Source organism: Cololabis saira, chromosome 20, assembly GCF_033807715.1.
Source record: "Cololabis saira isolate AMF1-May2022 chromosome 20, fColSai1.1, whole genome shotgun sequence".
Taxonomy (NCBI): Eukaryota; Metazoa; Chordata; class Actinopteri; order Beloniformes; family Belonidae; genus Cololabis; species Cololabis saira.
The window spans coordinates 23459153-23473330 of record NC_084606.1 but is presented as its reverse complement, the minus strand read 5'-3'; the positions used below and the strand labels follow the sequence as shown (position 1 = coordinate 23473330).

Genomic DNA, 14178 nt, shown 5'->3' with positions numbered 1-14178 from the left:
GCAAATCCACGTTTTGGTGCCTGGAATCCAGTTGTTTCTGCGAATTGCAGCGAACCATTTGTCTCTCTTAAGCTTATTTTAAGGCAGTCTGTAAAACGATAAATCAGATTTCTTGCTAAATCTATGAGAACAGTCGATCGCACAACAGCTCTTTCCTATTTTAGATGTTTTCCAGTTGCTCAAACTGAAAGTTTACGCTGCCACTCAGTCTTTCTGACACTCAGTCTTTCTGCCACTCAGTCTTTCTGCCACTCAGTCTTTCTGCCACTCAGTCTTTCTGCCACTCAGTCTTTCTGCCACTCAGTCTTTCTGCCACTCAGTCTTTCTGCCACTCAGTCTTTCTGCCACTCAGTGGGCGTAACCCGCTGTGAAGTCGCATCTGTGACGTCATGCGCATTCCCTCTATTGAATTGGCCGCTTAGCAACAATGCTGAAAACGGCCAATGAGCTTCAGCAGCAGCTCAAGAACGGGACCCTTTGATGAATCGTTCATTACAGTTCTCAAATAATCCATGGTGGCATGTCGGTTTATAAGAATCTTTTTGCCCAGAAGATAAAAAGAGCGACAACGACGACCCATAACTATGTTCTTCTCTGGAAAAAACACACCTGCACCGCAGGCTTTAGAAGAAAAAGACGCTGCAGAGCGAGTCAGGATGCAGCGGCAGTCAGAAGAGCAGTGAAATACGTGTGAGTCACAATTTGTCCTACTTTACTTATTGTATTTTTTTTTCCATAATGATTTTTCATTTTCTCCCGTTCAAATCCAATTAATCGGTTCACGGTGGAGCGGGGCTAATCTCCGCAATTTGAACCCTTGTATAATAATTGTAAAAAAAAAAATAAAAAAAAAAGGTTGCTACTTCATGGATTTCACTTATCACGGGTTGTTTTTGGAACGTAACCCCCGTGAAAAACCAGGGATTACTGTATTAACTACGGCTGTCAGTTTAGCTCGTTAATTAGATTAATAAATGACACTGCTAATTAACGCGTTATGAAAATTAACGCAATTAATTATGAGTGGTAAAATGCGCAAGTATTTTAAATTTGGCCTATTGAGGGACCGGTAGGCCACTTGGCAGTGGCAGGTCACTTCCCTCCTGTTGCCAGTCAAACTAACAAAGCAGGTGACGGACCTGGATGCGACTCAGGGGAGCGAGGTTAGAAAATCTTTGCTAGGGCCTTTGAACGGCAAATTTATGTATAAAAAGAAAAAAGACGGGACTATCAACAAGAACGTGGGGATTTATACATTTAGTAAAAAAGAATTTTTCTATCAGCGGAGCTGCTCCAGCCTGAATTATCATTTAAAAGCTAAACATGTCTGAACAAGTTCCACTGTAAACGTTACAGCTACTAGTATTTGAATCGCTGTATTGAGTCAGCTTTAGTTTTAATTTTGAATTGAGAGTCTGCTTAAGTGCCTATTTGAGACTCAGCCTTATTTTATTTCTGAATTTTATTTATTTAACTGTATTTGTATTGTATTTTTGAATAATGCACCTGGCCTAATTGGTTTGCTGATGTGCTTGAGCTTTTTCTTTTGAATTTAATTTATGAAACACACTTCACCAATAAAAATGTGGATTTCAAATCTTCTCTTCTTAGTGTATTCAATTGATTAGTCATGCACTGCAATTGTGCAATGTCCTAGAATTTGAATTCTTTATTTGGGGACCTTTAGCAGATATGAGATGAAAATGTGATTAATTAATTATAAATCCTGTAATTAATTAGATTCATTTTTTTTTTAAATCGCCTGACAGCACTAGTATTAACGAATGCATTTAACAACGTCCGCAGATCAGCTGTGACCGGCTCAGACCCGAAACTCCTCGACCTCATGAGACTTTTCCTGAAGCTTCGATGTGTAAATAGTTCACAGACACAGAAAGCTTTTCCAGAGGATGCTGGCACCCGAGCGCCGCGCCGCACTCATCCATCACCGCGGCGTTCCTGAGGACCCGTGAAACGGCCTCCGAGGGGACTTTGGTTTACGTCCGCTGACAACAGGCTTCCCTCGAACCCGCGGAGGCCTGAGGGACGGCGCTCGGCTGCCATGTGGTCTCCTCTGCGGCCCGGCCGGCCCCGCCGCGCGCTCCCTGTTATTGTGGGCTGCTGGGAAAGCGGAGAGTGCCATATTATGAGTTAGCAACTCGCGCTCGGTTCCCCGATTGATTTTTTTCTTCTTTAATACGTCGAGGGAGCTGCAGATTAAGCCGATCCCATCACGGTTTTGAACTGAGTTCAGACTGCACGAGGTTGGTTTGGTGGTTAGATCGCAGCGATGGAGATGTCATGATGAGAGGTTTACTGGTGCGCTGTGCAGAAACATGACTGCTGGGAATATCCCCCTCTTCTGAAAGGCCTCACTTGTTCCCACCACATGCTGATTGGACCAAACCAGCGCTCGTGTCGGGTCAGAAGCTTCTGGAGGCCTCCGCACATCTCCCTCGGGAAGCTGGCCGTCATTCAGAGTGGACTGATTTAACATCTATCAACCGTTAATATTTAACCCACCTCACTTTACATTTTTTCAACGTGCAGAAGTTTATATTTCATCTGTCAGAGATACGGAGCTGAAAAAGGTCCAAATCCTCACATTTCATTAGCGGAAAACGTTTCCCGGGTTTCTTGATTAATAATCGATTTTCTTCTCTTTCATTTTCTCTTCTGATCAGCTCACATATACATATCTCACTACTTTATATCCAGATGAGGATTCAAAGAATCAGCGGAGAACTCGACGGGCTGATCAGCAACGAAAATTATGACTAAACATCATCGTCAACGAACCTTTATCACGTGAGGAAAACGAGACGTAACGAAAATGCTGGTCATGTGACGATAACGATAATTAAATATATAATGCAATATCGTAGAGGAATAAAAACCAGACTAAAATGTAGATTACAAAATAAAAACTCTGCTAAAATGTGTCTTCATTTTCGTCGACCAAAACGAGACCAAATGTTCTACTAAAGATCGTTAATGTCCATGTTTTCAGTAGTTTCCTCTGGTTTAGTTCTGCTGGGTGACGTCACGTCCTCAATCCCAGTCGCTGCAGCGGGGAATCAGATCCAGAAGATGCAGCTGCAGGTTAGAGGCTGATGCCGCAGAGCTCTAGGTTCACGTCAATTAAAAACAAAGTTACATAGAGAAACGCAGGGATCTGCTCTGGGGCTGGAGAAGAAGAAGAACCATCTTTGGATACACTTTCCTACATAGACGTGGAAAAGAAAACCTAATGTGTCGTTGAAAAAGAAAAATTGATTGATTATTGATGGATTGTATGACTGTTACCTTTATTTTATGTCTTTTAACTTAATTTATTTTATTTAACATTTTATGTCTATTCTGTACAGCACTTTGGTCAGCTGTGGTTGTTTTAAACGTGGAAAACAAATACATTCGGATTGGAAAGACAGGGAGAAATGCGAAATTAAATATGTTGTAAACTCAAATTAGAGTCTTCTGTATCTGAAATTAATGTATTCTTGAGTCTATAAGGTAACAATAATATAATAATAAGATAACCTTGTTTGAATTGTAAAATGGGTTTGGATAAATACAATCTTTGACTAAAACTAGACTAAAATGCTCAGACTTTTAGTCGACTGAAACTTGACACGACTAGGAGAATGAACGTGACTAAACTAAAATTGAAGCAGGCTGCCAGAAACAACGCTACTGATGTTGCGGGAGTCCAGATGAAAGGATGAGCGTCTGATTGATTTAAAAAAAGCGATCCAGCTGGAGGGAAGAGGAGCAGAAAGGTCTGACGCCCACAGATGGGGAGAGCAGACCCGTAGGTGCGCGAGGCGTTCGCCTCCAGCCGTGTTTGTGGAAGCGTCTGCTGCAGTCAGACGGGAGGAATAACAGCGATGAGCCGACCGCCATCACTCCATCAATCGGCGCCGCCGAGGCCACGCAAGAGGCGCCGCGCTTAGCTAGGTGTGTGTGGACCGAAGAGGCCGGGATGGAGTGATGCATGAGAGGAAAAGCAAAGACGGAGGGGTGGGGGGGGGAGACAGGAATGAAGAAGACGTGAAACATGTCAAACTGTCAGATGTCACCGAGGTAATGAGACGGGGCGTCGCCGAACGCCGACGGTTCGCTTTCACTCAAAGTTTCTCCATCTGACTCGACCTGAGCCAAGTTACACAGGAGACTTTCAAACGGAGGGAGGGAGGAGACGGATGGGCGGAGGGAGAGAGAGAGTCGGTGCAGAGATGATGGACGAGTGTGGACAATCTGTTTGGGGAATTTACTCTTAGGAGAGATATTCTGAAAATATCTACAGAAACGTTTTAACAGCATGTGCCGACTGTGAATTAGCCCGGACCGGACTATAATCTAAACCTACATTATCAGCAAAGCTGACACCATCTTGGTCGATTTAAAGCCTCTCTGACGCTCTGGTTTCAGTCATCACTCTGCGATTGGTTCAGTACAATCTTTACCGGTGGAAAACGGCAGTAGAGGACGGGTACCAGACCCATTTCACCAGAGAGAGTTGGGAAGACTTACCCAACTATCTGATTGAAGTACCGCCGGTATCCCTCCAGGGTTTCATGCTACAGATGGATGAAAAGAGGAAGAATAGGAGGAGGGATAGGGAGAAACAGAAAAATGGGGGGGTACAATCAATCAATCAATGGCACAAAAAAAAAAAAACTCCCCTAGCATGATAAATATCCAGATTTCTAACATTTCAAATTATCGTTCAGGGTTGTTGGGCCGATGCCAGAAACATGCTTCAATACACATTTCCATTACAGGATCTTCCCTTGGTGACTATCACCAGGTGATACGGGGGTCGGTTCCTCATGCTTCATTCCACCTTTTAACCCGACATGAACAACTACTGGAACTGAGGCTGAAAGCTTTTCTGTATTTCTGCCGTTTATAAGCTCGGGGACTTCATTTATTCTACTTTTCATTTCACAATTCTCCAAATAAATCCCCTGGGCGGCAGGTTTGGTGTCCAGGCAGGTCGGTTCAGCTCCTGGACAGAGTGCGGCAGGCCATCGTCTTGCTGAAATAATCAAAATCTTCTCCGAATAGGTTCCAAAGATGTGCAGAGTCACATCTCATGTGCAGTTATTCAGCCTTGTGCCGCCATTGATGCTGCACTTTTTTATGCCGACTGAGGCTCCGATGACTGAGGCTATGATTCTTCTTGTCGAGTCTTCATGGTTGAGCAGGGGGCAGGTAGTAGTGGGCAGATTCTGGGGCCCAGTGCCACAAATGCACGTAGTTGGATTCGTAGTATATCCCCCATTTGACCATTTCCACCTTTGTTCTTCCAACTTTGGTTCTGAGGCGGTTGAGACACTTCCATTTAGCCCAGGTTTCATCCTCTCTGTAATCATGTGAGCAATGTTGCTGATGTTAACACAGATTAAAGGGGAGTGTGGGTGCAGGGGAGGGATTCAGTGGGTGTAGTTAGTGGTGACAAGAAGGTGCCTCCGTGTTCAGGGTGACGGTGCAGGATCATACCATGTTAGAGTGAGGCTGCAGTACGAGGCGAGCCTGTTTCCTCCTCTGCTTTCTGTAGTAGTTCTCAAACACGTCACGCAAACCCTAGAACACAAACTGCTGGTGAGAAAACTGGGAAAAGGAGGTGGTAATGTCATTATAATGGCATTTCTGATTGGACATTATTAAAGAAAATATCCTAAATCAAAACAAGTACTTAAAAGGAGACATGTATGGATTAAACAGTGCTGTAATTGTGCTCAGAGATCATGGAGAGATGGTTGAACTCCACAAGCGGCATTTAACCAAGATGCCAAATTTAAAAAAGCATTGGATTTGTGTTCTTTTGGTGGTTCACGTAAACTTTTGAACTTTCAGTGATCCTGAAGACGACCTGGTTTGGTAGCGATGCGGAGGCCGATTCAAACTTTTATTGTAGCGTAAAATAAACACATTTCAAACTCATTTTAGTCGGCAACCTGCCTTTCCAGAACAAGTGTGAATCTTTCGCTCAGAGCAAGAAGTACAGACGCAGCACTCGTTTTTCTACAACTGGGTAATAAGCATTTCTCCACCGTCTTCAGGCTCCATCTGCCTCCATGGCAACCGTGATCCCGGGTGTGGATCACATGCACATTTAAAGTTATTCAAACTGAACCGTAACAACCTAAAATGGATATTTGAAATCAAAGTGGGAAGAAAAAACCTTCCAGCAGGGGTTTAAGTCGGACCTTGATGGCCACACTGAACCGGATCAGATGGATCCCGTCTCGACGGAGGGAAACCAAATGTCAAATGTTTTTTCAGCTGTTTTTAAAAAGGTTAAAGCAACTGGAGACGGTTAGAAGGCCAGACGAGCGTATACGTGGATAACGGAGCGACTGATAGACGTCAGTGTTTTGGTTGACGTCACTGGTGGGACATCAAGACGGATCCCCGCAGGGAGAAGCGGTCAGCTGCGTATCTCTTCCTTCCATTACACAGAAGCCGTCTCTGGCTCTTATCTGCGTCTCTGTGTTGTGTGACAGACCGGCGGTCCGTCTGAGGTCTCGGACCAGAACCCTCAGTCACCGCTGAGCTCACAGATAAAAGCCCAGAACTGGACAGATAACTGCGACACTGAGCGGAGCGCGGGTGCAAACCCACCACCCACTGCTACCGCTGATACACAGCTTGTAGGAAAACAGATGAAGAGGATTAAACAAACACACCTGCTTATTCACAGACCTGCGTCACCTCACTCCTCACTCCGGTACCTGCTGACACTAAAATCCACACCAGCTCAAAACCCCTGTGGTTTTTAAAACCAAACCCCTCGTACTTTGTCATAAATCAAAGTAGCTCAACTTTTAAAAACTAAAAAGAGTCAGAACTAATTTGTTGAATTACAAGTGACTGAATCTCAAATTGAAACGGCAGAGACAAATGGCACTTTTACACTAGTACCTACTCAGCGCGACTGGACTTGCCTCGCCCCGGTTTTGCGCTTTTCCACTAGGGGTGGAGGCGGGTGGAGGCGTGCCGAGTAGATACTTTTCTGTATCTACTCTGCCGAGGTTCTAAGCGGCTGAGTCGGCTGTATCTGACATCATCACTACAGGCCACCGATTGGTCGGGGGGTTGGAGTCAGACGTCTGAGTCAGGATGTGACATCAGTGAAAGAGCGACTCTGACAACGGATTCTTGTTCATTTTATTCGACCAGCAATGGCAGCAGAAGTCTGTTTCATGATCCAACTCTGATGTTTAGATGTTCATAAACCTGGTGGCTGAGGAGAGAATTAAAAAGGGATCTAGACGGGCGATAAGGAACAACCAGATCTACCAGGAGCTCTCTCACTTCATAGCTGCTCGCGGCTCCCAACGGACTTTTCAGCAGCAACGAGACAAACTAACAAAAATTAAAAAGCATTGCCGCTTGAAGCTTCTTTCACTCTAATTTTTTAAACTTGATATCAAAAACAAGCCACAGACCCAGCAGCACATTTATCATCTCCTCCAGGTTCTACATCTTTAGTATTGTTCTCTTCTTCGTTTAGATCACACAATCAAATACGTCACAGCAGCTTCGCTCCAACCTCCTACTTCTGATCTGGGTGTCTAAAAACAAACGAGTGCAAGGCGAGACGAGTCGCGCTGAGTAGGTACTAGTATAAAAGCACCAAAAGATACACCAGATGATACCAGACAAGAACTTAATCAAGGGTGGAGGAGCCCTGAAGGCACAAGAACCCGCCTCCGGACTAGATGGGGATGCAACCGCTCAGAGAAACTATGTGTGACGGCGGCAGAGCAACAAAAAGCCTCCAAACTGAAGTGAATGATTGTTATTGGTTATCAGTGTTGTGCATGAACACATTCATTTCTTTGAGAACGTTGAACTGAACGCAACATATTTGCAAATAAAGAACTTGAACGTGAACTTGTTCATTCTGCAGATCATGAACTGGAATATGAACTCCTCAGATTATGTGAGTTTCAGCTTCACTGTTTAGGTCCAATTATTACGGAATACATTTCACCAAATTTAAAATACTCGACGAGACGACAACTTCACACTACATTACCCACAATGCAGTGCACACACTAGCATAGCAACGGGCTCCAGCTCGATGGCAACGGCGGCCCGAGCCCGGTGCATCTTTACATGACCAGTGAAGAGAGAGACGTTGCAGACGCAGCGTCAGCGAGCCGTCAGATGATGATCCGCTTATCATTATCCGAGGGAATTTTACATCGTCTCCCAAAGAGTCCGACAGTAAAAATCTAACCTTTCTGTGCAAATGATGTCCACCTGCGCTGAGAAAACCAGTCCGAGCGTCTGCCTCGTCATTCACATTTGAAACGTCATGTGGAGTTAAAGCATCCGTCCAGTGTGAGAAAATATCTGCAAGTCCTTGACAATCAAACAAAGTCATCAGGAAAGACCAAGAAGACCCAACAGCCCCAAACGACCCCAGTCCCCCTGCTGCACCTTCAGGGGTCTGATCTACCTGCAACAGGGAGACAAACTGATAATGAATAATGTTTGAGATATACACCCACCGAGTAAAGTTGAAAAGCCACTAGGACAATACATGATTGTAGACAGTGAACAATTTTAGGACAGGGGGGCGTTTCATTCGTACTTCTCACCTAAAAATATTGAAATTAACTGAATTTGAACTAATTCAAAGTGAAAATGGTGAAATATGAAGGTGAACTATTCATTTTTAAACTATGTGAACTGAACTTTGAACTAGTTCATGAGAAGTAGGAACTTGCGCAACACTGTTGGTTATTCTATCGCCATCTTATTCGCTTTAAAAGGATTCTGCCGTATGAGTCATCGCTCAGAACCCGCCGTGCTGCAACTGGGTCGGTACGATCTGCACCGGTGGAAACCACTGACTGGGACTAAATTCCCGTGAAGTGAACGGTTATGGTTGTTCTTTCAAGCAAATGTCAATGATTGTTAGAATTTTTGATGCATTTTCTTCTACAACAGCAAAACATGAAAATACAGCGACCCTGTGAGATTTCTCATATATAAAATTCATTATTTTAGGAGTTTTACTTCTGAAAATACTGCAGAAATTCCCCGTCCTTTGGCTGTCAGTCAGCTTCAGGGGTTATTTGAAGATATAGTCTATTGTTTGCGCTTTATGACGCCTCAGAGCCCTGCACTTACCACCAAAACAGAAATGCCACCGCCTAAAGAGCACAAAACCATTAACCACATCACACGAGTACAAATCTCACCAGTCAAGGCCTGAACGGCGTTTATGAGCTGCATTTGTTTTGATGTTGTGAAGTGACAACTGCGTGCCTGAATTCTTTAATTCCCAGCTCGATCCTTGGCTCAAACAATGTGCATTCAACAAGCGAGCCGCATCAAAAGGCCGTGAACTCGGCGCTGAGCGGCGCTGAGGGCCGAGAGGGAAACCGGGGGTGAAACGGAGGACTGAGATTATCGGTACGTGCTTAAGTAAGAACGACTTTCACAACAGCTCATAAACAAAGGAGGCTTGGGGGGGTCAAAGAAAAGGCATTTGAAATGGAAGAAAACAGAGAGAATCAGAGAAATGAAAACTAAACTAACAGAGATTCCTTCTCAAAGATGACTAATTTACCTAATTTAAAACGACTATCCATCTGCAGCACAAATGAGATTACAAAGAAGTGTAAAATACACTTTAATAAGCAAAATTATAACCAGTGCGGAGTAAATTAAGATGGAAACAATAAAAACTCAGAAGTTCTGACACATTTTGGCAAATTCAGGCAAAACTTTTCTACAAGGCTTCTTCATGAAAACAAATTACGGCATTTTTTTATTAAAATAATGATAATCAAAATGATCAATTCCTTCAAAAAATTGTTTTTTGACTTCATATCTTCTGATCTCTTTAATTTGCTGGTTATTCAACCCCTTGTGGAACAGTCTCTAATCTGTGGCTGTTTCTGCAAGGCCGTATCTCAGGAAGGTTTCACACATTTGGGTGACTGACAGCTATACGGGCGTCAAACCCAACAGAACCAGCACAAGTCCAGATCACCTGAGACAAAACGTCCATAAGAACAACAAAAAGGCCGGATGTTTCCTGAGATGTTCGGTAAGGAATAGAGGTGCACCAATCGATCTGCAACCGATCGGTATCGGCCGATAATGAACGACAATAAACGACAGCAACAACAGCAAGAAAAAGAAAGGACTACATCGTAAGGTAATGGATTCATACGTCTTGATCATCAGCCATTTTTTGTTGTATAAGATGTCGGGTTTAAACGCGATCGGCCCTCAAAATCCTGATCGGTGCATCTCTAGTAAGGATGTCGTCTTGTGCACGGTTCGACAGGTAAACTGTTTAAGACATCAATCATGATCTTGATTTGATGCACACTTGAAATTCAAGATTCTTTATCTTCATCACAGGTGCTGATCCTTATATAAAGTGCAAGATAAGTAAAAAATAAAATATAAATATGTAAGAAAAAAAATTTAATAAATAAAAAGTATTCTAATGCCCAGAAGAATAAGATATCCGTGTGACGGTGGTCAGATGGTCGTTCTATGAATCAAGTGGAGTTTCGGACTAGAATTTGCTTATTGTTGTTGTTGTTCGGCTGCTAGTTTAGCAGTTTTTAGTCCCAGTTGTTGTAATCTGTGGTGTTTAAGCTCCCGTCTGATTATCACTCTCTTCTTCATGCTCGATAGCACCTGGTCACCAGAGACGCTTTTTTTGTTGAGGTGAAAATGTTCCCTATAAGACGTGAAGCTGAGCTTTTACACGCTCGTCCGGTGCTCCATCATCAGTTACGTGATCAAAGCTGACTTCGAACGGACAAGAATATTTATGTTTTTTAAATACCTGACATGTTTGGGCGATTCCTTTCGCCTTCAGAGTCACAAGATGGTGTGGACGCACCATCTTGTCAGGAATAGAGGGAATGCGCATGATGTCACAGATGCGACTTCACAGCGGGTTTCGCCCACTGAGTGTCAGAAAGACTGAGTGGCAGAAACACTGAGTGGCAGAAAGACTGAGTGGCAGTGTAAACTTTCAGTTTGAGCAACTGGAAAACATCTAAAATGGGAAAGAGCTGTTGTGCGATCGACTGTACTCATAGATTTAGCAAGAAATCGGAGTTATCGTTTTACAGACTGCCGAAAAATAAGCTAAAGAGAGACAAATGGTTCGCTGCAATTCACAGAAACAACTGGATTCCAGGCACCAAAACGTGGATTTGCAGTTCCCATTTTGTATCAGGTAATGTTGGATTTTTGGGTAGCTAACGTTAAACGTACAAATCATAAAGTTCGGTGCCCTCATCACTTTAATTTCTATAACAAATCCTGCCTTGAAGTAGGACCAAGCATCAAGACTTTTGTAAGCCTTCAAGCTTTTCTTCGTGTATTTCCCCGGTGTAGAAATTAAGTACATATAAATATCAGGAAACTCGATTTGTGGCCAAATATTTATGTCCATGGACCACTGGTTCTTGGGGTAACTGTAAGGGTCACTGTCAAGTCCAACTGCCTTTAATTTAAGCCGATAATCGGCTGTTATCCCGTCTTCTCCACTAGTTGCAGCCGTTTTTGCCACTCAGTGCGAGTAAGGGGGCTGGTCCAGTGGGGAAGTGACGTCAATGCATACCCTCTATTTAAAAAACCTAAACATTCTTGTCTGACAAAAAAATATAAAAATTAAATTGTAAAACCATGGACAAAATTAACTTTATTAAAACGTTGCTTCATCTCCTCGCACTGATGTCCCCAACCTACGAGTTTCTCTCCGGGCATACCGTCGGAGCAGCCGATTTGTTCTGGTGCTGCTCCGAGCTCGATGATCTGGTGATGAACCGCTGCCCTCTTTCTCTCTCCCTCTGCTCCGATCGTTGGGCTTCAACCCCCTTGTTTATTTTATCGAAGACAGCCGAGTCCACGTTTCTTGCCATACATGTGCACGAGTAACAAAGGAGTATTGTTCGGGTGCAACAACGGGTGGAAAATCGTGGACCTTCGGCATGGAAAAGAGAAATGGGAAGGAGAAGAATGGGTGGAGGGGAGGGAAAAACAGGAGCGTGGAGAAAGTGGAGGCCTTGATTGCAAATGGGATTCATCATCCAGGTTTGCTAGAAAAATAAATGAAGCTGTTACGAGCGAGCGCCTGTGCGAGCGCGAGTCGTTCTCCACAATCAGGCCGTGAGCGCTTGTGATTTTCCAGACAGCCCCCTCCGAGCAGCAGACTCTGCCGGGCCGCGGCTTCCCAACCAGCGACCCGGCGCTGGGATGGACAGCAGTTTCAGGGCAGGCCCTCCTCCCAACACCGCTCTGCTTTTTGATCCAATGACGAGGCTACGACTGGAGGAGATCCATCCATCACTAGGGATGGGAATCAAGAACCGTTTTTTGTTCAGAACCGGTTCCCAGTGACTACGTTTACATGAGGTCAAAATTGGGGTTAAGGTCAATATTCCGGTTACTGAAACATTGGGAATAATCTGTTTCCATGCGTGAGCAAACATTATCCCTGTATACATGGTAATTAATCATTTGGGATATCTGGGTCAAACCAGCGACGCGCGGAGAACATCATGACGCAATTCCCGTCATTTCCGCTTCTTCTTCCTGTATCCAAATTCAAAACAACAATAACAGCAGCACGGCGGATAATCGGACCCGCTGGTACCGTTTTGTTTCTTGGCCCTGTAGTTCGCCTTTTTAAGCGTCTTCCAGCGGTGCTTGATCTGGTCTGGTGACTATGATTAGTCTCCTCCTGGTCTTGTGTTTCTCCATGTTTATAAGAACTTCCTGGACTCAAAAGAGCAAGATTCCTTGCGAAAAGAACATGCACAGAAAACAAATTCCTGTTCCTTCTCATGGGGAATCCCGTTAGGCCATTACATGACCAAATATTCGGGTAAGAAAAGGAGTAACCCAGGGGTCATATTCGGGTTTTTAAAAAACGGAATATGAGCAAATTCGGGTTATTCAAAGGGGTTATTGGTGTTTACATGGCTGTGCGCAAACGGGTTATTGCTAATATTCCGGTTAGAAAAGGGTTATTGACTGCATGTAAATGTAGTCAGTGTTTGAATTCCTTGGAATCGTTTTCAAAACTTGCAAACGATTCCCTTTTCGATTCCAGTGGCCACGAATGACGTCATCACAGAAGCAGTCAACAGTAAACATGGCGCCCAAGCGATACAAACGCTCGAAAGTCTGGTTACATGTCAGTAAAAAAGTCGACAATAGGGCAACTAGCATTACTAGCCAAGTGAATATTTTGTCAAAGGGAGGAAATACTAGCAACATGCAAAAACATTTGCACACACAGCAGCAATAACAAATCAATGAATGACGCGTTTTTGATCCACTCCAGACCGACGTGAGTAATTCTCAACCCAGCAGCAGCAACGTTAGCATGTCCGTGGCTAATAATACTGCAGGTAAATAATTAACTAAGGAACACGGCCTATCATATTAATGCAATTTGACGTTAAAGAACTGAATCGTTAAGCAGAATTGAAAATGGAATTGGAATCATAAAAATCGTATAAATTCCCATCCCTATCCATCACAGACACGGCGGCTGAAGCCGACTCTGAGGTGGCCGCTTCGAGCTTTTCAACACCTTCCCCAGACAGGACACACTCCCTTCCATCCTCCACAATCAAAACCTTTTTCTCCACCCCCTCTAATCTCTCTCCCTCTGTTGTTTTCTCCCTCATCTTCCTGTTTTTGCCCCTCTAGCCTCCCCGTGACCTCCCCCTTTCCCCACCGTCTCCTCCTTATCGCCCATCAGCTGATTCACTCGCTGACTCACTCTCTCCCCTTTCACTATCTCCCTTCAACCTGAGTTTCCTCTGCAGCTCAGTCACTTCTTCTCCTCTCAATCTTTCCATCAGCCTCCCTCCCACCTGAAACCAACTCGAGTGATACCCAGAGACGTTTTATTTTGAAACGCCGGCTCTGGTTGTCTGACTCACCGGCGGACGGTCCAACCTAAACAGTCGCTACCTGGATGTTACCAAACCTTGTTGCCGAGCATCCAGCACACTGAATGCGGTTCTCCAGGGTGTCTACAGGTTGGACCAAGGTAAATTTAAGACTTTTTAATACCATTTTCAAACTAAATTTAAGACCAAAAAGACGTGTCACTAAGAAATCCAGCGCTGAGGTTGAGGTTGCCAGATCTGGCTGACAGGTTCC

General features: G+C 44.1%; 1 protein-coding gene across 3 annotated transcripts in view; it reads right to left on the bottom strand.

Annotated features, from left to right (window-relative positions):
* The window catches only part of exoc6b (exocyst complex component 6B), a 142360-nt gene that overhangs the window by 81567 nt on the left and 46615 nt on the right, over nt 1-14178 (bottom strand). For 2 of the 3 annotated variants that reach the window (XM_061710435.1, XM_061710437.1), the window contains exons 9-10: nt 5506-5589; nt 4534-4580 (exon numbers count right to left, since the gene is read on the bottom strand). In XM_061710435.1, the coding sequence (XP_061566419.1) occupies nt 4534-4580; nt 5506-5589 (131 nt within the window). The remainder of the gene's footprint in view (nt 1-4533; nt 4581-5505; nt 5590-14178) is intronic. The other variant, XM_061710438.1, reaches the window with a different exon arrangement.